General features: G+C 36.3%; 1 protein-coding gene across 3 annotated transcripts in view; it reads right to left on the bottom strand.

Annotated features, from left to right (window-relative positions):
* Positions 1-4,083: 4,083 nt before the first annotated feature.
* DST (dystonin) overlaps positions 4,084-27,933 on the bottom strand; it is a 417,658-nt gene continuing 393,808 nt past the window's right edge. For all 3 annotated transcript variants that reach the window (XM_023520357.1, XM_011375009.2, XM_011375010.2), the window contains 15 exons: positions 26,877-27,071; positions 26,253-26,381; positions 22,862-23,005; positions 22,022-22,210; positions 20,401-20,530; positions 18,504-18,667; positions 17,554-17,716; positions 16,102-16,256; positions 15,863-15,937; positions 14,889-14,906; positions 12,042-12,159; positions 9,537-9,736; positions 9,007-9,117; positions 6,232-6,355; positions 4,084-5,355 (listed from right to left, as the gene is read on the bottom strand). In XM_023520357.1, coding sequence (XP_023376125.1) covers positions 5,093-5,355; positions 6,232-6,355; positions 9,007-9,117; positions 9,537-9,736; positions 12,042-12,159; positions 14,889-14,906; positions 15,863-15,937; positions 16,102-16,256; positions 17,554-17,716; positions 18,504-18,667; positions 20,401-20,530; positions 22,022-22,210; positions 22,862-23,005; positions 26,253-26,381; positions 26,877-27,071 — 2,178 coding nt within the window. In that variant the 3' untranslated portion in view covers positions 4,084-5,092. The remainder of the gene's footprint in view (positions 5,356-6,231; positions 6,356-9,006; positions 9,118-9,536; positions 9,737-12,041; positions 12,160-14,888; positions 14,907-15,862; positions 15,938-16,101; positions 16,257-17,553; positions 17,717-18,503; positions 18,668-20,400; positions 20,531-22,021; positions 22,211-22,861; positions 23,006-26,252; positions 26,382-26,876; positions 27,072-27,933) is intronic.

The raw sequence follows: 27,933 nt of genomic DNA, 5'->3' as shown, positions 1-27,933 counted from the left end.
GATCAGTGATTTAACAGTTATGGATCAATTTAACAGTGACCCTTAAAATGTATGCAGGGCGACCTCATAGGATGTGAGGAAAAAGATGAGATGTCTATTTACATTTCATCTAAAAGGAGGAAGAGGAAATTAACCTTCACAAACATTTACTAAAGACTGACACGGGTGCCTGTCTTCCGGTGACATCATAGAGTCCTCTCATGGTTAGTATCTAAGGTGACCTGAGAACAGAGTGGAAGTCTCAATAGCTCCCAAACTTATAGTTTGATTTTAGCATGTGCAGTAGACTGCAGTTTATATCAAGCTGGATAAATTTATATATTTTATCTGTTATTGATGAAATAATCTTTACAAAGTGTGGCCTATATGAATCCCTGCAAAAACAAACAAACCGCATGGATTTAAGACACTTACAATGCAAGAAACGAACAAGAAAATAGCAGAGATGACACTTTTAGAACAAGCCCTTCATAGTGAGTTAAACCAGGATCTCAGCAGACTGGACAAGAATTTGGCCAAAAAACTTGTCAAGACTATTTGCAATATGTATGTACACCAACATTAAATGTTGTTAAAGATAAATCTCACTCTAATGTATTGACCTTGAGAAATTAGCTAATGATAAAATACATACAAATAATATCTCAAAAGAAATTAATATGCATTCAATGAAAGTGCTTGCTCAAAAAACAGTGATGGAAATATGCCACCAAAAATGTCCGGAGATCACTGGCATAGAAGGCAAATTCTAAGGCTGTGAGAACTAAATTTCCTAGTCTTTGCCCTGGAATAAAAGTAGCTGTCCTTAGAATTAGTAACATTCTAAAAGAATGTTTTGTTTTTGAGGATAACTTTTTAAAACTTCTTAATTTCTATTAAATTCTCATCTCCTACACTCTTTAACTTCTAATAATGGAGTACAATAAAAGTGTGGGTAAACTAATATAAATTCCTTTGAACACATTTTGCTTTGCATATATTCTTAATTTAGCTCACTGGAAGCAGAGCAAGGAAAAAGAACTTCCATTTTTTGTTGCTCTTCATCCTCACTAGATAGCAACATCTCCACAGACACCAGAATTATATAAAATCAACCTAAGTTGTACAATTTAGTAGGTTAAGACAGATATTGTAAAATACTGTTAAAAAAATGAACTATTTCTTGCACAAACATCTCACTCATGACTATTCACTTTCAAGTAGATTTTGATAACCATCAAATCAATCTCTGACATGACTCAAGGGAACTTAGTAACTAAAGTACTAAAAGACAAAATTAAAGTGTCCTTGCCTCCTCTGTGGGATTCCAAAGGTAAGTCAACAGCCAAGTGGCAATGTCATCAAACACATACAATAGCTTGGGCACTTGCAAATGTACTGTTGGGTATGGTACCAGACCTCCCAATAGACAATCGAGCACATGCTTTTCAAAGCACCTTGTCAAAAAGGAGTAAATAACTACACCTCATCATACCTTCCCTTGTTACAAATATTTATAGCAAGTTTTAAAATGACCCCCTACCCTCCCCCCGCCAAAAAAAAAGGAAACAAGATCCTTTCCCAGACTCTCTTCCTTCTCATTTTTACAGGTCAATCTCCTGCGGTCAACAGGGTACTTTCTGAGCCCTTCCGCCCATATTTGCCATAAAAAGGAACCAGATCTGAGATTTAGCCAGGCCTATCTATTTCTGCACTGATATCAAAAGAGGATACTCTATTATTTCAAAAGGAGGTAGCAGTACATGAGAAGCAGTAGTTTTGATTTGTAAGACAAAAATGTCTACTCTAGATTCAGCTTCCCTAATGATTAAAAACTGCTAAATTGATTAAACAAGGAGACATTAGACGGAGGTGGCTCTAATGCTGTGGCAGGCTGGGTAAGCATACCAAAATCTAAGCCCGTACATGCCACAATGTTATGAAATCTAAAAGGTTAAGGACAACCAAGCACAAGCAGCCAACTAGGCTTTAAGCTACAATCAATCGATTATTTTCTTCCTTGGTGTTAGCCTCCTTTGAAAAAGCCTTTTCCCAGCTCTCATTGGTAGAACACTCCTAACCACTTCTAGTTTGGCGCTGCCCAATTCAAATCGAATTTTGCTCAGATAAACTTTTAAAAATTTTAATATACTTCAGTTTATCTTTTGACAGTTCTGGTGTCGGAAGAGGGAACCAAAGGAGACCCTTGACTGCCCCCAAGAGCGATGAGCAACCAACCAGACAAACTTACCTGCTGAGCCACTGGAGCTCCCGCTTTCTCACTGCCTCTGGAGGAGGTGATTAAGTCCCTCTCAGATCCTAGCTCCGCAGCTTTCGCATTATGTGTTTTCAGAATTAATCTGAGCATTTCTTTTTCCGGTCCGGGTCCGGAAACCAGCTGTAGTCGGACTGGATCCGTCCCTGGACCCAGTCCGACTTAGAAACCGGTCTGGGGCCAGTGTGAGATCTCAGGTGAATAAAATAGTTTTAAAGCTGAACAAATAGGTTAACCTTACCAAAGATAATCTTGATTACAGAGGCTTCAGTGGAGAACTTTTAACCTCGAATTGTTAATTAAATGAGGAGGCCATGAGATAGAGGTAGCCACAGTCATCCACAACAGCAAACCAAAATTTAAGCCTACAAAATCCGCAAGGTTACAAAATCAAAATGCTAAGGACACCAAGCACAAACAGCCAACTAGGCTTTAAGCTCTAGCCAGCCTATTATTTCCACGCTTTATTTTGCCTTTTGTCTATAAAAGTCTCTTCTTTGAGCCCCTATTGGTAGAACACTCCTAATCACTACTGGTTTGGAGGGGCCTGATTTCAATCAATTTTAACTCAAATAAACTCTTTAAAAATTTTAACGTCTCAGTTTAACAAAATCAATCTTTACATTAAGATACTGAGTTGAGATTCATTCCAAATGTCCTGCTTTAAAAAACAAACAAAAAGTCAGGAAGAGAAAGGAAAGAAAGAAGAAAAGAAAGAAAATGAGAAGAGGAGGAATGTGTATAGGAGAGGTGTGTCTGCTGCATTCACCGTAACTTACAGGACTCTTCAGAAGTCAGCCTGAGGCACTAGGATTAGTTCAAAAGGAAACTAACATCAAGCATCCAAGTTTGGAAAGCACCCTCCCACTGCCCCCCAAGGCAATTGTTAACTAAGACCAGTTCCTTAAGACTCCTCTGAAATATTTTAAACCACTTATCTTTCTCCAAACGCTTATTACTAAAAAAGCAAAACCCTTAGCTCTTTAACAGGGGTAGCATTCAAACAGGCTGAGATAAAATCATTCCCTTAAATTTATCTTTGAAGTGGAAATGTGATCATATGCAAAGCACCAAAGGAATAACCACCATTTCAATTGCCTTCTCAGATGACAGGCTTATAATCAAATGCATGAATTATAACGTGATCTCTTAGGTTAGGATTACCCTTTCCATCATGCTTTGAGAAAGAAAAAATCACTATCACTTAAAAGTGGCACCTAATTTCTGTCAGTGGAAATTCCAGGTTCTTCGGTGTTGGCCCCTGTGAACAAGGCCAAACAGGGAAGACATAATACTATCCTCTTGAACTTGAATACCACCACTAAAGTTTGCTGAAATAAATTTACAAAGTTATGGGGTAAGTCGTGGCCTACCATGCCCAAAGCAACAATCTACCATCCTTCTAATTTTATTTGATGCCATTTTTATATTTAGGAATATTCTATCATTAGATTTTTAAAGGTACACAGGCCAGAAGAATATCATTATATTACCATAATAAAATCAGTCACCCTGTCACAGATCCCCTGGTTTCAGTTCCTGTTTTTTTTTTTAGTGATTTATTAACTGTTTTCCCTTTGAATAGAGGAAGGCAGGGACCCTGTAGCCTCAGGGACACCGAGGTTGACATGTGGTTGGCAATTAAAAATATTTGTAGAAAGAGTATTTATGTAGTTTTTATCATATATTTATTATAATATTATATACTTGTGTTTGATATCCCCCAAACTTAGCCTGTTACACTATTAGTAAAAATACATCATACATATAACCTTTATTTTAAACAGAAGACAACAGAAAAAGTTCACTTTAAATAATCAGGTATTCCATATGTTCAAGTGAATATGTTTTATTAAATGCATACTAATATCTTTCTATAGTGAGTATACATAATAAGTTAAAATGTATATATTTATTAAATATAGATATAATACCAGAACATGATTATTTCAGATGAGAAATCAAAATAAACCCATTTTTAAGTATCTTTTGGTCACTCCAAATTGATATTGCTCATAAAAAAATACACTGATTTTTCCCTGGGGAAAAAAATTAATTCCATAGCAATGTAGTTAAGGGACATGTTTTATTTCATAGCTTTCTGCAAGCAAAACTGCTTTGATACAAAATGAGTTCAATGATACAGGTGCTACTGCCCACTCAAGCAAAAGAAAGCCTCACATTTATATGAATGCACTTTATAATTATATTCTTACAGTATAATAGGTCTAATGTCCAGGACATCTCTGGCCTCATGTGAAACAATGGCACAGAAATGCTGCAAGGTTTTCGAATATCGTAGCACTAGCAAGTGCTTAAAGTAACTTCCTGTGAGTTCTCTGTCTGATACTGCTTAAAGAACTATGCGTGGATGCGTTTGTCTTTCTGCCCTTCGTCATCTTTCGGTTTACATTAAAATCATCTTGAACTATATCCTTGTGTATGTCTATAGGCATTTCAGAGTTTCCACAAAAGCAAGAAAATGTCATGAGGTATCCTTAACATTAGCTACTCATGTAGTGCTGTGGCTGTCAGAGAGGATGTGACTTACCTGTAGGTACAGGAATTGATTTTAGTGTTTGCTCCACACATTACAGTGCAGAAATGTTAGTGCATGTTAAACTCTATCTTCCCCCTCACATATGATGTGACTTTGACCCCAGAATATCTGACAAAAAAATTATACAGATAAAATAAAAAGACAAATACACAAATAAGGCCATCTGCAGAATTTTAAACTCACTTCTTGCAATATTTCACAATAATTTCTACATATTTTACATCTTTCAAACTTAAATAATAAATGCTCAAGGAAGGGCCTTGTTGGAGCCAATTGCACTATCTCTTTGAGGATTTGTCCAATTTGCTGGCAGGAGATTTCCTCTGGGGTGTGGGGATTTTGGAAGGCTTGGCTGTGGATGGCCGAGAACCTGCTCGGGGCGTAGGTCTGTGTGTTTGAGGGACAGTCTCCACGTCTGAGCACACGGACTGGATTTCTGAAATGTCAAAGTCTGATGCATCACTGCCTCGGCGGCTGCTGGCCCTGCTGCCAGCCTTGCTTCCGGCTCGGCTTCCTGGTCGGCTGGGAGTCTTCTTGGGATCTGTGGAGAAAGGGCAGAGATGGTTCACCTTTATTACTGGATCCATCTGCAACAGACTCTTGAAATCTAATGCTGCCTTAAATCTCAATGGTTTTCCTTGACACCTAGTAGGTGTCTTGACACTCAGAATATACTGTGGATTCATGGCCTTTCTCCATTGCAAAAGTGTAGGCATCCTCATTCTAAGTAGATATAATATACGAAAAGCTAGATTGGCAACCAAAAGGTAGGTTTTGGCTTACTCAACTTAAAAAACAGGATTCCATTTACTACAAACAGATACACAAAATATACCTATAATTTGAGACTACGATTTCCAAAGTTTAGTGTGTATACCCAGATGCACAGAGTGCAAACATGGAGCAAACTCTCAGGTGTCAGTTTGGCCAGAGGATAAGTAATTCAAAGCACATAGGAATTTAAAAGGCTTGGAACTTTAAAGAAGCTTCATGCTTGCTGAGCCCAGAAACCCAGGGATTAGCTCACTATTCTGTGAAGAAACCTGAGAAGCACTGGTATAAGGCCTAGTGTGGCTGGGTTTCTCCAACAACCCCAAATAGAACCCAGTATAATTTCCAAGTAGACGAAAGAATCAAGACTTTCCAGGCAGAAGGGGTAGGAAACTGTTGCAGGTTTTCTTCTATTCTACAATCATTCTCTCAACTTTCTTTGGTACTTTCCAGAAGGGATTCTCTGGTCACTTACTCTCATGACTCATTTATTCCCTACCTTTGTTGGGGGACTGGGGCTGCATGTCATTCTGAAAGAATACAGTATCATCGATTCATAATTTCTTCCCCAATTAGGAAGAAAGGGGACTTTAATCTTCAGAGCACACTACAAACACCATTAAAGAAAGAAATGCACCACACTCACCAGCAAACTGTGTTCGGACTCTTGCGGCCGCAGTTGTTATCAAGCCACTGTCTTCTCCAGAGTGGAAGCCCTTCCCTGATAAATATCCCGGAAGTCGAAGCTTGCTTCCTTGTATTGGTGTTCCCTGTATTTAATCAGTGAAAGGACATTTCAAGATAATGCTCCTGTCCCAAGATATTTCTCTGACACCACTTTACAGATGGGTGGAAACCCTTTACTAGACCTCTCTAGAAGGCGGAGGAGGAGAAACTTTTCAATTAAATGAGGCCTGGGGTTCTCACTTGCTTATCTCCACTAATTTCCTATTCTCTCCCTGAATTCAAAGGGAACCTTTTAAAGAAAATTAATTCACATTGAAGAGAAAACACAGAAATGGAGATCCCCAAATGAGGCAAGAACAAAAAAAAAAGACAAATTAAGCTGTGAGTACTTTAGTATCTTCCAGACTGTCAGTGAATATCACAGAGTTAAGAGAATAATGGTAAAAAGATGGTGTCTGCATGGTACAGAGAGAAGATGGGGTTCTGAAAAATTGTGCTTGGATATTCTGCTGATACTTTTAGGAAACTAAGCAGAAATAAATAGAAATAGAACAATAAATAAATAAGTGAAGCCTAGACAGCCATCATTTAAACAAACTTAACTGCAAAAAAAAAAAAAAAAAAAAATGATGTTTTATAATTTGGCATAATACCACTTCATTTCTTGGTTCTATCTATCACCTTCTATGGTCCTTACATACAAGATACCTAGGCTACATTTTGGGGTGATTCTTCTAAAATTCTTACAGGAGTGCATAGAGATATTAAAAAAATTAATTGTTTCATTATTAAATAGTTTTAAATGTTTAATAAAGCATATATAAGACCTTTTGATATATCGGGGCTGCAAAATTTTAATATAATATTCCTAATTCATTTACATATGTATTCTATCATATATTTAAGTATAAAATTCACATATGATTTTTATACATGTTAATACTTAAGTTTTCCAATTTCACATATATAATCGCAATTAATCATCTCAATCCTCCCACTTATCTAATCACAACTTTTTCACAAATGTGAAAAATGAGGGCCTGAGGAGGAAAGAGATTTACTTGCCCAAGATCTGACAACTCTGATCTAGTTAAATTCCTAACTAAGAATCTCAATAATCCATGAGAGAGCGAGGACCCACAATTATGAAATATATCACTCAAGGTGGCAGAATTCATTACCATGAAAAACCCAAATCGTTCTTCTCAGACCACCTGGGTTATTTTGATTTTATTGTCACAAACCCTACCTAACAGTCTTAAAGACCCTTCTATAAAGGTATATTGTTGCTGTGTTTGGGTGGTTGGTTTATGTCTGATGAGGCTATCTGAAATGAAACATAGTCTTCTATTAGTCAAAATGGCATACTTAGACTTTAATTTTGGAGACACTCTACTTTTTAAAAAATCTGAACTAACATACTAGCATAACTAGCATGGCCCTAAATATTTAAAACAAACACGTTGCTTGAGGTTCCTTAAACTGTTCTCAGTTTTTGCTACAACAGATCCACCATAAGTGACAGACATCTCTAGATGTAATATGTAAATAACATTAGCATTTCCCACCTGAGGGAAGGGGTGGAAATGAGAGGCTGGGGGAATGAGGAAGAGTTGAAGAATGAGTTGTTTCTGCCCCAATTCTACCCCTATCATCAATGTTATTTCCATTGTTTCCATCTGAGACAACTTTCTCTGTTTACCTCTTATTATTGATGTGAGGATTAAATAACAGATAAGTGTTTTGAAAAGCATAAAGGGCTTTCTAAAGGCACGATATGACTTTTATACCTGGATCCTGGCTTTTAACATGAAATATCTCCTTTGATTCAAGAGAAGTTATTTGGGAATCTCACTCCCCTCTCCCCCAATTATTGTGATTCTTTCTAATCAAATATGTGATTATTTATTGCCTATGTTTGTCATTTTACAGAAAAGTTCCTTTAAAAATTATATGGTTGACTTTAAATGAATGTAAATGATCCAATATACAGGTTAATCTTGGCCAATTTTATATCCCTTAAATATCTTATCCCCAAAAACCATGCCATATTAAAAAGCTAGAGCTTGCTTGACTAATAATAATCATTAAAGACTAATAATTTTGAAAATGACAGATAACTTTTTGCATGCCTAAACCCCCAACACCCTGCTCTGATGGCTAAAAGGCTTGATTCACGCCCATCCAGTGTTCTCGGGCCGAAATAAATGTAACAGACATTCAGAAGGACCTTTATAGTGAACACCCAATAAACGTTCTTTTAGTTAAGTGATTCTCTTGCAAATGACACTGTCTCTCATTCTCGTCTTAAAGTTGGTTGCATTTCTTGCCTAAATTAAGCATGACCTTAGGTCAGCTATAAATCAGCTATAAAAGAAACTTTACTTAAGATTGAACATAATCTCCTGTATTTCACTCTCCTAAGAGAGAAAAGTAAAATAAAGTACAAGTAGAAGAACAAAAAACGAAAACAAAAACAAAGTAGATACAATGCCTACAGGTATTACTATGTTAAGCTGACACTGTTCAAGAAGCTAAAACTAAAACTGCCTTTTCTGGTGAACCCCATATTCTCATGTCTTCCAAGAACTGTTGGGTTGATTACTTATTTTACAGAAGTCCATAAAAAGGTATAGCGTTATCAAAAAATACATTAGGGAAGAAGTAAAGCAATGTTAGTAGGTGATAGTTTCAGTTAAAGACTGTTAGACTAGAATCTGGGACCTTACGATACCTCTGCAGATGGCACGGAAAAGTCTGAGCACTCTGCTGGTTTACAAGGAGTTGACATTTTGCTGTTTGTCAACCATGGTTTACCATAATTGCGTGTTAAAGGATGGAGAATCTGTATGGAACAATGGCAAATCAAATGTAAAAGATAGCAGATAAAAAAAACAAAGCCACAGAAAGAGATATTCATAGCAAAGAGTCACATTTCACAGTAAGAATGATAACAATTAAAAATAAGTGAAAAGATTTGATGGCCTATCATACACACCAACAGCGATGAAGTTTTTTAAAAAAAAACACAATGTAAAGTATCCACAGAACACAAATAAATATACTCTCTGTGGGGCATAGAGACAAGAATATATTCTAAAAAAAAACAAAAAAACAAAAATATCCTTCATTTGCCTTATTGCGAGAAGGGACATAAATGGAGAAATCTGGTCCTACAAATGCTAGGGTCCTAAAACATTCCAAAGTATTCTCAAGACACTGATTTGTATAGAAGGAGGAAAATGTTTCATGCCCGCGTCCTACCTTGGGTGTGCTGGTGGCAGGGGCCTGTGGGGAGGCCACCTGGCCGGCCTGACTGGACAAGGAAGTTGATCGGTTGGGTGAAGCTCCTCGAGACGAAGGCCGCGATCTTCGGCCCCGGGGTCGGAAAGCAGCCATACCCTGACTGGCACCATCTGCTAAAATGAACTTCTCCCGAAGTTCCATGTTTGTCCTTCCTTTAGCTGGATTGCGTAACACACAACAGTGCACACAAACGAAAGAGGAAGGGAAAAAAAAAGGGGTGCTCAATCGTTTATGTGAAGAATAACCACCTGGCACCACAGATTACGCTGAGGAATTCAAGAACATCTTTTTGCCATGCCAACTCCAACTCAGCATAACAAAAAGGTAAATAAATGCATTCTTTTACAATGCATTCCTTTTGGATACAAGTAAGTTTGGGAAAGAAAAAAAAAAGTGTGTTTATTCTAACACTAGACACCAGCCAGAATAACCACTATTAAAGAAAGAGTCAGCATGAAAATGGAAAGCTCATGCTAAAATATTATTAATCCACCAGCTACTGATGTCTGCATGGGTTCAGTACCCTTTCCCCACATTGAGAAGACAAGCCAGTAAAGCAGGGACTGTGTCTTTTGCATGTACTACTACTGAGGTAGGGAGAATGCCAGTATTTTAACATCGGGATTAATTAAACAATCTAATTACACGGAACGAGAGATGACCTTATTAATCGTCATGACAACATACAAACTTTCAGGTTTTTCACTTCAGTGAGGCAAGTAGTATTTTTATGTTATGCCTTGAAAAACTCTGTTTTACCAACATGCAATAACAAACACCAGACCCAAGGATCCGTGAGGTAACCAATGATGCAACACTCATACAAACACATGTGCACATGGAGAACACTCCACAGGAACCCGACGGGCAACGTGTTAGCATGTGTTTGATCACTTCCATAACACCTACACTTACAACACACCGGAAGTGTGTGAAATTTTCAGAATTTAAATTTGGAAGCACCAGTTCAGTTGGATATGAGTTAAGCCATACGCAATGGATGAAGCGTGTTAATTTAAAACAAATAATTAAAGCAAGAATGTAAAAGTAGGAAAGAGAGAAGGTAAGAGAGGAGAGGCAAAGTGAGGGGTTGCCAACCTATAGTAGGCTGAGTAGTAGTAATTGAAGAGTTTGATTCCGAACGTAACATTTTACTCCCATGATGATGAACTAGAAAAAATGACACAGGATACCAATCACATTAAAGAATACTGTTAGCAGGAGAAGAAACAAAGTACAGTAGTTGAATATGCAAAGGGTGCTCAGATCTGGCCTTTAACACACGATTTAGAAGAAAAGTTACATCAGGAAAAGCACTCATAGGTTTGACTCAATAAGAAAAATGTATTTGGAAGACTGCCACAGTCATGCTAACTTTTCTAAGCGACCCGACAAACACTACATGTTCTAAATTCTTTGTTTCATAAACAGAGCTATATTACCTTAAGCTGCATTATTTTCAAAACATAAAACAAAAAGAGAGCTTTCGTTATTTTATTCCTGTTACAGTAATATCTTTGACTTGCCAAGAGCAGAGCTCCTGAGTAGGGTCATGTAACAACCATGGTGGCCTTAGCAGAGAGGCCAACTGATTGCATAGGAACTGTCAGACACACCTTTGTGTTTAGGTGCCAGCTCTGCAACAAAGAGGCTCACTGGAGGAACCCCGACCTCCCACTTGGTAGTCTAACAGTGTTGGCACAAGTATTTGTTGTTGTTTGTTTAAAAGGATTATGAAAATCATAAAAATCAAATCTTATTTTTGTTTGTTTTTTAAGAAAAGTGGGTCTACCGAGTAAACAGGAGCTAGCTAGAAATTGTAATCAGATGACCACTGGTAAGGTAAATCAATTAATTTAAAAATTGACAATAGGATCTGAAAAAAAAAAAAATTAAAAGCTAACCCAGGGTCTCTTAGGCTGGGAGATATGTCAAGAGCTATAGTATTATATGTTTATGTTTTTAATGCTCTAATTTGCAACTTCAAAATAAGAGCCAAGTTAGCAGTTATCCTTTTTTTTTAATTTTGAAGTATTGATTTCCTCATCTCCCCCTAATTTTAAAAAAACTTTCACTATCCAGTATATCCTCAGTCTTTAACACTTCAATTTTCATTCCTTTTACTTTGCTATTTAATGACAGATGAAATCCTTTCCCCAGTTGTTATAACTGCTCATTGTGAAAACTGCAAACGGGAGCATCTCAAAAGAAAATCTATTCCAGTATTCCCTGCCCACCGGTCTCATGTTTATCCAAAAGAAGTAAAAAAAAATGACAAGAATAGCATGGTTTACATGACTGCCACGAGTTCTTTGGGAACTTTAGGCTGACAGACCAATGTGAAACATTCACTGCTGTAATAAATGACCAAAATCATACCCAAGAATGTTTTTGGTGCTGGAAAATAACATGAAATTGATATACTTTCATGGTGTTATTATCTTGACATAAGTACTTCCTTACCCCTGCAAGGATCATTTTTCACTAAGAACTCGTCAAGTGCCATCCATCCACCTCCAACACGAACCATCACAGTACTTCGCAGGATTCGAACAAGTCGCAGTTGCTGGGAGTCTCCAAACTGTGAAGGTGAAGAAAGAAGAACCTCTAATTGTCAATAGTAATTCTAAACTAAAGGATGATGTGTAATCTGTAGTAGCTTAAGCAACCGACTTTGACTTTTTGCTTAGTTCACAGCGATTAGTAAAATCTCAGGAAAAGGGGTTTGTAATGATCTGCGTTAGACTGCTGCATGCTGATTGAGCCCAAAGGAAATAGTTTGAAAAAGGATAACAAAGGTTATCGAGTATAATATTAAAGATTTTTTCTAAAAATGATTTTTCTTTCTTCTGACAGATACAACATTAGTAAGGCAGTGATTAAAAAATGTTTCTAGAAATTAAACACAGCCATGAGAATAAGCACTGGCCCACTTGCCCAGGATTTATAGAAAATAAGATGACTCTAAAGAAAAGTTAATAAAGTCTGATTCTTCTTCATTAAGACTTCCTCTTCCACTAAAACTGTTTGCCACTGAATTTGTGAGAGAAATATTCATAAACTCATTCTGTTTTCTCTGAGAGCAGTTTCAACTTAGGGAATATAAAGTAGTAAATAAACGTGACCAATAAAAATTTCATAAATAAAATTTCTGCATCACTAATGATCTGGTAAACCAACTTGTTCAAGATTAATGTGCCCTTTTAGATTATTATAATATTAGGACATTCACGGACATTATTAATGATACAGCTTTCAAATCTAAAAGGCTTTCTCTTCAAGCTGTTTGTACCATAACCGCTGGCACTAATAAGCAATTGTCTTATTTTTGCCCTTTCAATGGCTCTCCAATCACTTGGATATGCTATAAATTCTGCAAGTCCTGAAAAAAATATCTAGACTACAGGTAGTTTCTGATGATAAGGTTTATTTGTTTTGAAAGCCCATGAGAAACAATTTTATACTTTTAAATCATTTCTAATAGGCTCATGTCCAACTTATAAAACACACCATACTGAATTTCACGGTTGTCAACCTAACAGATACCATAGCAAAATAAACAGTCAATTAAACATAACTGGCTTCTTTTTTAAGGCAGGTAAAATACATTTGTGACTTTGACTATTTGTCTGGGCTCATGACAGATAAATAGAAAACTTTAAAACTGCTACTTTTCGGTAAGCTTTACCACTGTTTCAGGAAACAAACCCTGAAACAAAGACGACCATTCAAGACCCTGAAACTCAGAAGGACCTATAAAGCATGTAAAGTGCACCAGCAGGAACTCATGCATTTTACATCAAACATTTTTATATTGTTATTTCTAAGTCCCTTTTTAAGCCTTGAGATTTAAACTTTCCTATATTGAACCTGTTCCTGAAATGTAATCAAAATGCAAAAATCGAAATATATCTTTATTTTGTTAGAAAAAATTTGGTGCTGCTAATAAGCAAAGGGAAAAGAGGGGATTTAAAGAAAATTACCCTTAAGGAACCAGATAATTAGAACAGACACTTTTGGTCCAAGATTACGTTCAAAACAAAAGTTTTAAGAAACTAACTACTTTATAGAGATGAAATTTCAATTCTAATAAACATAAATGATTTAAAATTTTATTTTGAGAGGATATTCTCTAGACAACTAACGCTGTCTTCAGAATTTCCCTAATTTTCCCAAGAGCCAAATTGTGAGACAAGAAAAAATAAGACTGATGTTGTTCTTTGTGTTTGCAGTGAAGAAGGCCTTTTGAAGTGAGTATTATACCCTCTCTACAAATTAAAGATGCCTTCTCAATTGCTGACTCGGAAAATAATAAGGATGGAAAAGTAAATTTTTATGGATCATAACGGATGAAAGAGTTAAAAACAACTATTCAAAGTAACTGAAAATTTCTATTTGAAAAAAATTGTTTGCTTGCAATAAATGTGGATCATAGATAATTTGAAGCTTAACATGTAATACAGGCTTAAAAAGTGAGTGGCAGAGTAATAGCTAATATGATATGGTCAGGTAATATAAATAGCATGATTCTTTCCAAAAGTATACAGTAAAAAAAAAACAAAAACAAAAACAAAAAAAAGCTCTTCTTGTTTAAATCAAAACATGATTTCTCTTGTTGTTAGTTATAAAATTTTGATCATGGTGCAGTGCCACTGAATAGTTTATACTGACTTAAATGTGAGGTCAAAATGGAATAGTGTGACGTCAAGATGTAAGTTACAAGAGATACATTTCTTCAAGGAATAACCATTCAAAACCTCCAGGGTTAAAATTTCTACTGAGAGGATGCAATGCCCTAAGTCAATGATTTAGAACAAAGAGACAATAGCTGCTTTGGAGAGAACACACTTCTATGGCTGAGTACCACTGAGATCTCTGACTACCCTGTCTTTCTGTGTCACTGCCTGATGCTGATCCTTCTCTAGCTACTGTATACTACGCATCCTCAATGGTTAAACACTTTTGAGGCTATGTAGAAATGTGGGTTCCAATGAGTACTTTCACAAAATATATGCTAATAGTATTATCAAAAATGGGAACTGAAAATTGCATTTGTAACACGGTAACCAGCCAAGCTAAAATTCATTATCTGGTTTGCTTAAAAGTAATCTCCTCATTTGAGACACAAGGCAAAAAGGAATCCTAGACCAAGGACCCTTATAGCGTTTACAGAAACACCACGCCAACCAACAATGTAGTAGCTAGGGGGGCAGCATGGGAAAGATTGGCCATGGCAAGCTTTAATGGCTATGAATTAAAGTTAAAAAAAAAATCATCAGGAACTTGAGAATACATTCCACTGATTTATACCTGATTTCCCAGGAAGAACTGATAAAAAATAAAAATAAAAAATGGAAGAAAGATATAATTAGTTCAACAGGAAACTTTCCATATGGCTCTAGAACACACACACACACACACACACACACACACACACTCACTCTCTCTCTCTCTCTCTCTCTCTCTCTCTCTCTCTCACTCACACTCCAGGCTCCCAGATATAGTATCTAGTTGAGAGATGTGCAGGTATCCAATTGTCCCAACCTCAAACCCAAGAGTCACAAAATTTTCCACACAAATTTTCTGAAAATCTTTGGGTTTCAAATTTAAGTTAAAAATTCAAATACTTAGATCAATATTTTTCAGCATGGAAGTATAAAAAGTAAGAATAAATACTGTTTCATTTGGAAGTAATATAGTATATTAGGGAAACTCAGCACATTTCCTATCTAGCTACTACATATAAGAGATTTTCCAAAAAAAAAAAAGAGGGAGAGTGACAAAGTCACATTGGTCTTCAAGTAATTGTTCTGAAGAAGGTGAACCGAGTTATTGAGATTCTGAATAAGAGAAAAAAAAATCACTGCACAAGTGGAAAACATTGCCTCTTTTTCATATTTATAAAAATGAGTCAACATTTTTAACTTCATGGTAGTGGCTTGGAAGAGCATTGTTATTGAAAATATGAAAACTTACCTCTAATGATAATAAAATATAGCCCAAAGCAATATGAAGAAATTTACATATGTGAGAGGTATTTTTCTGTGAATAATTTTTTCCTTAAAAGTAATATACATGTTGTACATGACAAAGATATGTCCTCATATACAAAATACAGGCTATTTCTATATAACTTAAAATGGTAAGAATTAGAAATTTATATACCATTAAATTTTGAAATAAAGTAAAAATAAATAACTCTTGGAAAATGATGCAGATCAAGTTATATAGAAATTTCAATTTTTATCCTTTAAAAGAACTTTAAGGTTATTTTGAAAACTTACCCTGTATTTGTTATCTCCAATCTGTTCAACTTGAAATCGTTTTGCACATTTACACTTAGCTACCTGTCTTGTCACCTGCCAAAAACAATGGTGAAGTATCCACTTTAATATTAGCATTACACTGAATCCTTAAAATCTTGACACAACTACTGAACATGGAAATAAATAAAATGGCTGCACGAACTGTGCAGAATACACTACACTATCACTGTTGCAAGCAATGGAAAGATAGTGAGTACCTCATCTTCGATTTTGTCAGCATCAGTGATAGGTTTATATGCATCTTTATTTGGGTGAAGGGCGGCTACAAATTCATAGTAGTCAATATACCCATCGCCGTCTCTGTCAAAGATGTCTGCAACAGCGCTCATCTCTAGGCGACTGGTTGGGAACTCTAAAATTTTCAAAACAATAGTAAGTAGCATTACTGAGGCATAATTGACAAATAAAATTGTAATATATTTAAAGTACACATTGTAATGATTTGATATATGTATACACTGGAGAAAGATTCCTCCCATCTAGTTAACACATCAATCACCTCACATACTAATATACATATATATATATTTTTGGTGAGAACACTTAAGTTCCACTCTCTTAGCACATTTCAATTATACAATAGAGTGTACTCAGCTATAGTCTAAAGTTACACATTAGATCCTCCAACCTTATTCATCATATAGGTGAAAGTTTGTACCTCTTTTACCAGCCCTGATGTATTCCCCCACCCCCAGACTTGGTAACCACTTTTATATTCTGTTTCTTTGAGTCTGACTTTTTATTTAGATTCCACATATACGTGGTAATTAAGACATTCTCTGAATAAGCCATAAAATATTCCCAATGAAAGTTAATAAGACCTGCTACTTATGATAAAATTTTACAAAAAGATTTGTCTTTACAAAAATGAAAGTGTCCTAACTTGTTAATTCTGCCTCAAGACATTCTCTCTCTATTGTTCATTTTAATCTTAATGTGGCTGTTTGAATTATCAAGGTCATGAAATATATTAAAATCCTTTTTAAAAAACTGATTTACATAATAACAAATTAAACCACTCTATATGTGACCTAAATTTATCTTTCATTATTACTGGGATTAATCATTTGAAATTGCTGTTTTTCTAGGTTGAAAACTGTTAAATATTAGTAAATTTCATATGGTTCAACTATCACTTTACATAAGGAATAATTTCTATAAAATTTAAGAATCATTTCCAATAACATGTGCCAGAGATATCACATACACATGACTGAACCATCAAAGAAGACGACGGCACATACCTTCAGAAGTTTATAGTATAGAGTTCCAATTTCCTACTAATGACAATGTTAGATCAGAATGTGAATTAGAATGAATAAGAAAGAGACTGACTTGCATTTATTATTTCCCATTATATGCTAGGTGACACGGACAATCTAAGAATCAAGTGTTATTAACTTTATTATACTAATGAGGGCATAGCTTCAGTAATGTGAAGGAATCTATCTGTGGTTACACAATTAGTTAAGTTTGCCTGACTCCAAATCCATAAGTTTTACCACGGGCACTTTTTTCTGGTGACTTCACAGTCGAGTTTAAAGGTCATGCTTTATTGGTCACACAAGTTTACTGGCCCCACAATTTTAAACTGTGCTTATTTTTTTAAAAAAAATACATCAGTTTCAGTCACTTCTCTTGGGACTTACTCGAGGAAAGAATCCCATCAATAAATTCTTGTCGGGTTATTTTCCCATCCTGATCTTTATCGATTCTCCTGAAGAAGTCCATCACCCGAGATTTCTTGTGATTCATCCATCGCATGTATTTTTTGCGCCAGATATCAAAATCGAAATTAGCAAATTCCCTCAGCTGAAAAGGGCAAAAGGCATTTTGGCTGAGTTAACGTCATGCTCAAATTATATCTTATACTATATGAATAGTGTTATTTTTAATGAGCCTCTAGATAATACACATATCTTTCCCACTTCAAGGAAATGTATCATCTTGCAATGTATCATTTCGCTGGCGAGTTCATTTCATTACTGTCACTGTTTTTCTTTACAAATAGAGGAAGCAAATAAAACTCCTCAAAAAGTCAAATAGAAAACTTCTGATAGTGCCAAAGTCACAAAGGTGGTGTGCATGCCCTAATGTAGCACATTGGTAAGTTCTCCTCCCATGGGGTAGCAGGCCCAGCTCAACAGTGCTTACGTAACTCCTCACTCTCTCTGCTCTTTGCCACTCTAACTCCCCTAGACTTCTAAAAATTTCCCAATTTCAGAATCTGAAACTCTAAATTTCGGATCACAGAATATACATAATAGAAATATCTGAATTCTAAATGGTTCTATTTGCCAGTTAATACCACCAAGCAAAAACATATGTCGAGCTACATCTTTTCTTAAATCTGCTTCCAATTATGTTAAAACATATTAGTTTTCTACTTCATTGATCCCCTAAATCCAAGTCCTGTATATCAGGGTTTTCCCTCCTATAAAAATGTACATACTTGTGGTATCAATTTTAGAAGTAAATATACACTCAAATAGCAAGAGTTGGCTTATCTAACTCTTGTTGAAAAAAAAAATCAAGATTTTTACGTGTTATGGTGAATGACAATACGGTGTTAAATACACATATATATGAGTTTTCTAACCTCTTCTAGTCTGTCCAAGGCGTCATTAAGCTTCCTCCTTCTTTCCAATGCGAGGAGCCAGACTTGCTGCCATTTGCTCACTAATAAGTTGACCCTGGGATTCTTGGTTTCGATTTGTGTCTGTGATCCAGAGGGATATAAGCTTGATGCCGGAAAGCGTTTTCCTGTTAAAATATAACTTTAGTTAGGGTGGCAGTTTCCAGGGTTCTGAAATAATGTAAGGCTTGGCCCTTTCTGTTCCTAGCTAAGACTGAATCAATTTAATTACCAGGTATTACAAATAGAAGTATCCTATTTAGATGATACATAATGTCAAGGTACGAATCTGTTTCACTTATTAAGGGTCACATACTCTCTATATAAATTAAAGAAATATATCTTGACAGGTGTTTACATACTGGAAAGCTCTCTCAACAAATTTATGCTTAAATCAGTTTCCAGCTCAAAATCTATGCCACATCCATGACAATGAAGTACAATGTGCTCCTCCTCTTTGTTAAGGCATGGTAAAAGAAATCTCCCAGGGCACTTACATGTAGCTTAGAATCTGTTATATAAACCTAGCTGCCCTTCTTAGAAAATATAGCTGAAAGCAGGGCAGGTGAGGGCAAGAGGCACTGAGCATTCATTAGAGTCAGAGAGGACACTTTACAATCCCAACCAAATATGGTATGTGCACAGGATCCCAGCTTTCATCCAAGTCCACTTTGCACTGAGGTTGTGTGTTTCCTGTGCATACTCATATCCCAAATTACTGCCTTATTAAAGTTTTCTCCTTCTTTCTATTTTTCGAGAGTTTCTATAACTTTACAGAACAATTATCTCAACACATTCTCCTCACCAAACTAGCTAAATGTGGCCTAGAAAAATCACTGACCTAAGGTCTTACATGAAGTTGATGTTCAAGCTAGGATTTACCCAGAATTCCTAACTCCCATAGGACTTTACATATATAAAAATATCAATAGCTAATACTTATTAGGAATTTAACTAGATGCCAGCAAATATGCTAAGCACGTCATACACATCAGCTCACTTAATCCTTGCCACAGCCCAATGAGGTTACAGTTATCTCCTTTTACAGATGAGGAAACTGGGGCTCAGAGAGAGAGTTTAAGTAACTTGTCCAAGGTGTCATTTCCAAGTTGGGAAGTGGTGGAGACAGCCAAGGAGTCTGCCTCCAGAGTTCTTAACCGCTTTGTTACCTTGCCTCCTTGTGCAACATATTTACTACAATAGGTCTGAAACCATTTTTTTTTAAGGCACCATGCAGAAATATACAAAATGATTTAAATTGTGCTTCTTTTGCATCTTCTCCAAGCTAGCTATCATTGTTTTCAATTATCACTTCATTGAATCAAGGTCACTGAAGAGGTAAATAGAACATGGGCAAAATCTATCAGATTACTGGTCACTAATGAACAGCTAGGTCTAGAACTTTACCCAGGTCATGATCATTTCTGTTGCATTCCACTTAAAGGTTATTTATATTACAAAAGCAATATGAGATGATTCAAAGGGGTGTGTGTGTGAGTGTGTGTGTGCGTGTGTGCGTGTGTGAGTGTGTGTGTGCGTGTGTGCGTGTGTGTGTGTGTGTGTGTGTGTGTGTGTGTGTGATGATTTCTGTTCTTGTGGCAAATTTTTCAATTCCTTCCAGAGAATCTGAAAGATACAGCTCAAGCCAATAAAGTTCCATATAAACAACTGGATGTATCTTTTCTTTATTTTTAAATAAGTTGCTAGAAAACTTGAGCCCATGTATTCTTTCGAGAAAACCTTTTATGATGGAGAGTTCACGCAGAATTACCAATTGCTCTGAAATTTCAAACGACAAATCAAAATAAAAGAAAACCAACTTCCTTGCTTAACTATCTTCGTTTTAAAGAAACTGGCTTACTTCCTGCTCGCCCTTTATCCAAGACTGGAATATGGGACTGTAATGAGGAGGGATCAGCCGTTCTCCTCTTATAGGTCTTGGTAACTTTATCCACATCAGGTTGTTTTCTGGTCATTTCCTCCATGAAGGTCTAAAATGAAAGAAATGATATCAATTAAATACAGGTATACCAGAGAAAACCACCATTAGAAATGAACTAAAAACAAAAGGATAAAAGGACCATGCTATTGTTTCTGAAAAAAGAATAAAACATTGTGTTTTATTTTTAGGAGGGAAAAATGTCTAAATATCATAACATAGTGTTTACTCATTTCTAAAGAATACAAAATATTAGAGCTGGTAAATAATTACAGCATCACCAAAGTAATTTGTTTTACTTTGAAGACCACACATGGGAGCAGCTGTCTGAACATCATAACCTTTCTGTGCGCCAACCAGGATCAAGCATCCAAGCTCTTCCAGAAGGATCTTGAAATGAGCATTTGTCTACAAAGGAACTAGTTAACTGGGGTGGTCCCTAGGACTTTTCTGTGCCACATTTTATCTACGTATTTGAAATATTTAAGGTGGCTTTGATACACAGTGACAAAGAACATAGACATTAAATGTGGATATATCTTAAATATTTCTGTCAATGAATATGTTAAGCTAGGGAAGGTAAAAATAATTCACGTTAAAGTTTATATTTAAAAGACTTGACTATCTTTTCATTTTTTATCTTATCTCCCGAGGTTTATTATTATTGTTGACTAAGTATCCCTATATCTGGAATATGTGGCAAAAGCAGAGACTGGTGAAAGCGATGAGGAAAGGAGAAGGCAAACAAAAGTGAAAAGTGAAGTAACACATTTCTGGAACATGAGTCACACTGGAGAACTCGGATCACTTTAATACCTCTGATCGCAGACAACATGGCCTGAGACACTGCAGGGCCACTACGGACATTGATATCTTACACTTTTATTAAAATATAATATCACTGTTAACTGCTTTACCAACTACGTTGACACAATGTTTCCCTTTGTAAATGTATATTAAACTAAAAAGCAAACAAATAAATCAGAGTTAGTGTGATGCCCATCATTTCAGAGTTTAAAACAAGTAGAATATACAGGAGAAGTAATTTTTTTTTTTTTTTTTTTTTTAGCAAGACCCTATAGATAAGTACTTGAAGTACTTACAGTCATCCTGGGAGATGTTTAGGGACAGACAGCAGAAAATGCAAACGTGGAGCAATAAAACAAGGGAGGGTGAGACTGCCAAAGAGAGCAGAATGAAAGGAGTAGAGAGCTGAGGACAGAAGTAAGGAGAGCTGCTATTTAGAAGGCAGGAGAAAGGGCGGGAGCCAATCTGAGACAGTGTCATGTGAATATAACTTCACAGGAGGCCAGAAAGGAAAGAGTTTTGGGAAGGTACCAGAGTTAGAGGATAGACCATCAAAATTCAATAACTGTGAAGAGAACAGTTTTAAGGCAGAGGTAGAATTCGAAACCCATTTGGAAGGAGATGAGTATTTTTGAAGAAGTGAAGGTAGTAAGCACAAAGCAATCTTATGAGAACTACAGCAGTGAAAGAAAGAAAACGTCTGAGAAGACAGGGCTTGGGATGACATTTATTTTACCTGGTGTTCTGCAATGAGGGCTTTCACTTCTTCGATTTCCTGGGGGATGACTTCTTTATCCTTATCACTAAGCGTAGTTTCAGCCCACTGCAACCAAGCCAGCAAAGCTTCCAACAATTCCTGTTTAGCAATGAGCCCAGCCAGAGCACTCGCTAATCTCTGCTGATGTTGTTTCGCCCAGGCCAGTACCTATTGGAGAAATAGAAATTTCTCTGAATTTCTTCCACCCTGGTGAATAATTTAATTCATGTAAAATATACAAAATTTAAATGTAAATTAGGATCGTACTGGGCTAGACCCATAACACTTCTCGTCTTTCTAGACCCAGCCTGTGGAGGACATGAGAGCCCTCTACGATGCTCATCACCTTCAGAGGTTTAGAGATGTATGTCAATCACCCAGGCTTCCTTTGCTCTCTAAAGTTCAAATACACATTCTCTGAAGGATCAAGTACACTTACTCCATGTAGCACAGAGTGGAAAGAAAAATAGCTAAAATCTTCAATATAGAATTAATTTACTTTGTGTATGCCATTCATTTCACAAGATATACTACCCTGAAATACTATTCAAGTGCTTGGTTATTCAATAGACGCAATGTGGAAGTGAGACAAAAATTTATACATATACCAAGCATTTGCCTTTTCATGTTTCAGGGACATGGATGCAAAATTCCCTTAACTCTTTCAAGAAAAAGATGAGATGCACACAGGAAGATTATTTTAAAAGAACATTTTTTCTCTGCAGAAGCCTCATATTCCCATGGCCGTAAGTGCATCTTAACTGCTGAGGTTTCCATATCCTGATTCTCTGCTCTAAAGATGATCTGAGACACACTGACCTCCTCAAACCTGGCCCGGATGATTGTTATCCAGTGCTTAATGGTGGTGATGGAGTCCGGGTGGCAGATGGCCAAAATAGCATCTCCCATACTGGTAGCTTTATTGAGTGCAGCTCGCTTTTCTTCCAGTTTCTTCATGAATTCCTACAGCAGAAACAAAGACTTCAATTAGCTGTTGGCACTGGCTGAAAACAATTTGACTATCAAGAGTTAAACAAATAAACGAGAACATCGACTGGTTTATCTACAGCTGAAAATAATCCACTAATTGAGAATTAAGGGAGAAGGGACAAAAATAGGAAATAAATTACTTTCTAATACATATTTTAAAATATAGGATAATAACTCATGCTTTACAAAATACATTTTAAAAACACTCTTTCCTAAATTTGGATATATTATAATTACATTTCTAATGGAAAGTAGGATTAGGAGAGACAGTAATACCAGAAATAAAATTAATATCGATTGCAATCAAAACGAAACAAAACAAAAACCTCCTAACAAATAAGACAAGGAGGCTGGTATTTAAAATAGCATTAACTGTGTCAGGAAAGATATAAATATGTACCAAAAAATAAAGAAGTGCTAAGGAAGAGGGACGGCTGGGCAAAAAGTTATAAATGATTGGAGGTGTTGGAGAGAGGGCACAAGCGTCCAGGCAGGAAGGAGTGAGGGGGAGACCGGAGGGAGTGGGCCTGACAGTGGGCCAGCCTGTGTGTGAACTGTCCTCAAAGACCAGTAAGAACTGCTCTTTGCCCCAGCAGGATAAGTAAGCCTCAACAAGTCCAAGGAAAGGCTTTTGAATGAACTTTTTTTTATAAATGTCTCACATACATCACTGTTACTTTCTACCATCAAAACTGTATCCACAGATACATGGATCACAGAACTCTGCAAGCGTGGTTAAAAAATGAGGACCTCTGCCCTAAAATGGGTGACATGCTTCCAAAACCTCACACAGGATTAAAGGGATCCATAGACACTCTAATCTATCTGGACCTCCATGCTAAGAAGGGTTCCTTGATCACACTGACAAGGGTGCCAGAGGCTGCAAACATAGCTGACATGCATGCTATTCATGCCATGTGACTGGGATGATCATCTGAAAATATGGGTGTTTACTACAAAGTCTAGTGACCTTTTGTTTTTAATTTCTGTGAAGCAGCTCTGTCGTATACCTCCTACTTGGGCATTTTGTTGTGCTAAAATAATTTGTTTACATACATATCTACTAGATCTTAAGGTCCACCAAATCAAGACTGTCTTATTCAATTTTGTGTCTCTGTGATTAAATAAATGCTTTTTAACCTTTTATTTACATTTTTTTTTTCTGCTGTGGAGTCAAGGTTCACTGAACAATACACTTAACTAATATGACCTACTTTTTAAATACCATGGCCTACTTCTAAAAATATTTTAATTTTCCCCAACATGTACCTTCTTAAAAGAAAAAGAAAAAACCTTACTAGGAAGAGAAATCCAGAGGTTAATAACAGCTGTCCTTTTTTCCAGAGGGCAGATGATCTGACCATGTACTTTTAATCACTCCTACACCTAGAAAACCCTAATCCTGCCTGGAATGTCACCGCTCTGCTACGTTGTCTGTACTCTTCCAATCTCATCTGAGTGCTACCTTACTGGTTTGTGCTCATGTGAGAAAGCTTGCCATTTTCAGAAACTGAATTATGCTGAGAAGTTTCAGTCCCAGGGCTAAGAAATTAAATTAAATATTCTGTTTTTCTCCTATTGGTGAATGCGTGAAGGGAAGCAAAGGAAATGAAAAAGTATGAGTAATGTTATTGCAAAATATCATTACTAAGAAGCCCTTTATAACATTACATGTTATTTAAATGGCTTATGCTATTTTAAAATATTGAAAGACAATTATAGTAAGTCCTCACTTAACACTGTCGATGGGTTAACACTGCAACTTCAGACTTAACAAAACCAATTTTACCATAGGTTAATTAGTATAAACAAGAGTTAGGTTCCTACAGCACCTCATCAATGTTATAATGAAATGACATTATTGGAAGACCTATTGTATTTGAAAAAACCACTACCTCTGCTCTAGATATCTGCCTCCTGATGTTTCTAGGGGTTTCCTGGTGCTGCTGTGAGGGTGGTGAGACCATAAGTGGGCTTTTTTTTGTAGGATGTTAGATATGAACACTGGGCTTCAAGGGACTACTCTGAGACCCAAGGCTAAGTACGTTAGAGGAACTCAATGCTGGCTGATGACTAGCCTATGAAATATAATATAAACTAGACTTTCAAAAATATTGAACTGAATTAAAATTTACAATAAGTTTGATGTAATTTTCCTACTCTTACATCCTAACTTCAACATTAAATGGTGTATGTAGCATTTCATTCCTCCAGATAATGTCACAGAAGCTCACATCACTTTTATTAATGACAAAGCAATATTTCATTGCTATAGGTTATGCAACCTATCACTGAGAGAGCATAGCAGTTAAAATAAGAAGACTCTGTAGATGATGTAATCCATGCTACACTAGAATTAATGATGTATTTCCAACCTGACCTCGACCTTCAATGGTGAAAGGGATTCTTTAAAGTTAATAGGAAATGCTAACATCAATACATTTTGAGTGGTAGTATTGCAAATTCCTGATTTTTAGAGTCAAAGGTTAAAAAACATGTTAAGAGCTCTCTGAACCACTCTCTTAGGGGTTTTGCTGTTTAATACATTATCACAGGAAAGAGCTGGATCGGAAACTCAATGGCCAGATTTTTACTTAATTTATTCAATAGCATATCTACTTGTATAATTGATTTTTTAATTTATAATTTATATTAGAGTTTTTAAAAGAATTTAAGGTGACTCAATTAAAAAACAGAATTGGCAGAGGCTTAAAAATACAATTTGAAGACCAGTTATTAAATTATCTCCTTTTCTTGCTTATAAAAGTCAAAATGATTAATTTACAATTCTAATGGTATAATTCTTCCAAACTGCTCATTAAGCAAGTTTCATCCCTAAAATGCACATGAAAGTGCAACAAAATTGACCAATTTTGGTCAGAAGGCAAATAACCCCCTAGAAAAATCAATGTGCTTCCTAAAGATAGGAAGCAGAGTGACTAATTTTAGAATAATCATTTTCTTTTAAAAAATGATTATTTTTTCTCTATTAAAAAAAAAAAACCATGAAAAGATAGCTATATATACCTGCGTATCTAGGAGCACGGAAACATACCTAGGTAAGCAAGGAACGCACGGGTAAATTCTCAAATGTACCAGATCTTTAATTATCTCTCAGGAAGGAAAATATTCACACAGTTGACATTTGCAATCATGAGTCTATTTTCTCTACTTTGTTTGATTTTCTCATTTAGTTTTACTTGGCGTTTAAGTAACTCACTTTATGCTGATCAATGAGAGTCCGAAGAGCATCATCATCATCTGGGAGAATGCCATGGAAACGAAGGGTTTGCTCTGCTTCAGCCAGCCACTCCAAGAGGGCATGTACCACCGAGTGAAATTCCTCCGCCTGACAGTGCACAGAGACACACACACCCCAAACAAGATTCCCAAATACGCTTGTTAGTGTAGTAGATTTTTCCTCTTAATGAAAATAAAATTAATTCATTATAGGCACTATTCCCATTAAAAAGATAAAGATATATGGTGCTGCGTTTTACAAATGTAAGAAAACATCTAATATATCAGAAAGGCTTAAATGAAGAATAATTCACCATTTTAACAATCTGATTTTAGATAACTGGCAGCCCATTATAGAGTTAAGCTGAAAAATTACTCAAGCAGCACTTTCATGTGAAGATTAGAAAACCTCCCTCTGTAGTAACTGAAATTCTTGGGAGAGGAACTCGGGAAAAGGACCAAGGCAATGATGCTATAAGAATTTCCTTCTCCGTGACTGTCCTGGTGAAGAAATGAGGAGCTTCACAGTTCTTCATGAGCATATTTCTTGTTGAGACTTCAATACCTTCTCACTATGCCCAGCTGGAATTTACATGACTTTTACCTGCCGCAGAGCTGCTTCTAATCGCGTTTGCTTTGATACAGAAAGTGCACACACGGTCTCCCAGCGTGTGCTTAACTCCTGCATCTGGACCTGGACCCAGGAGGAGTCATCTCGGCTGCCTTCTATGAGCTCTCGGGCCGAGCGCTTCAGGGCCTGCACGCTGCTGGTCCTCTTCCCCAATTCCTTTTGGAAGGCCTACGAAAACCATGTTTTTATAGAAATTTTTAGTTACAAAATCAAAACAGTAAAATGTACTGTTTGAAATGTATATGTGTACATAATATCAGGTACAGATGTATAGATCTCTAAGACCTACAGTTGAATGACCCCTATTTTCACAGCATCTTCAGATCAGACCCGACACACGGCTCCTATCAGAGGAGTTACGGCCAGTCTTGTATAAATTTGCTCACTCTTCTCATGTTCTCCTGAGTGAACCACCTTATTTTCTAAATAACGCTAGATCTAAATAATAGTGGCCACCCTTCTTCATTTCAATTCCACACACGCACAAAAATGCATCAAATTCCTTTTTTTCTAAGATTCTTTAGTATGGTGTCCCAATTCCTCTCAAAGAAGGAGTAAGTGCCAAGCAAGTGTTGCCCACCACACTACTCTCAATTAGTAAGCATATCTAAGGGACTAACAAAGCCTAACGAAGCAATCCTGGGGTTCTTCACGGCGGTGCTTAGAGATAAACGCAGGGAATCTCATAGGGAGTTGGCATGTGGTCCTTTTTTCTCTATAACATGCTTTCATCTTTGGCAGCATCCTGAGTACTAACTCATAACATCAGATTTTAAAAGCTTAAATCCTTATTTGTCATCTTGGAGCAAAAACTTTCTGTTTTATTTTTCTCCTATCTAATTTTGACAAACTTTGATATGCCAGCAGTTAAACTGGTTTCTTTTGGCCAATAGACTTTATCTAAGAAATGAGCTCAAGGGTCTTCATTTCTGATCCAAGAGCCTGTATGTAACAATTACATCTTTCAAATAACTAACTTTATGTATAGAACAGAATTAACTTGTTTATCTAAAAAATCATCACAAATGAC

This window comes from Pteropus vampyrus, unplaced genomic scaffold (genome assembly GCF_000151845.1).
Source record: "Pteropus vampyrus isolate Shadow unplaced genomic scaffold, Pvam_2.0 Scaffold260, whole genome shotgun sequence".
Lineage (NCBI taxonomy): Eukaryota > Metazoa > Chordata > Mammalia > Chiroptera > Pteropodidae > Pteropus > Pteropus vampyrus.
The sequence above is the reverse complement of the archived record's forward strand: the minus strand, read 5'-3'. Positions and strand labels throughout refer to the sequence as shown.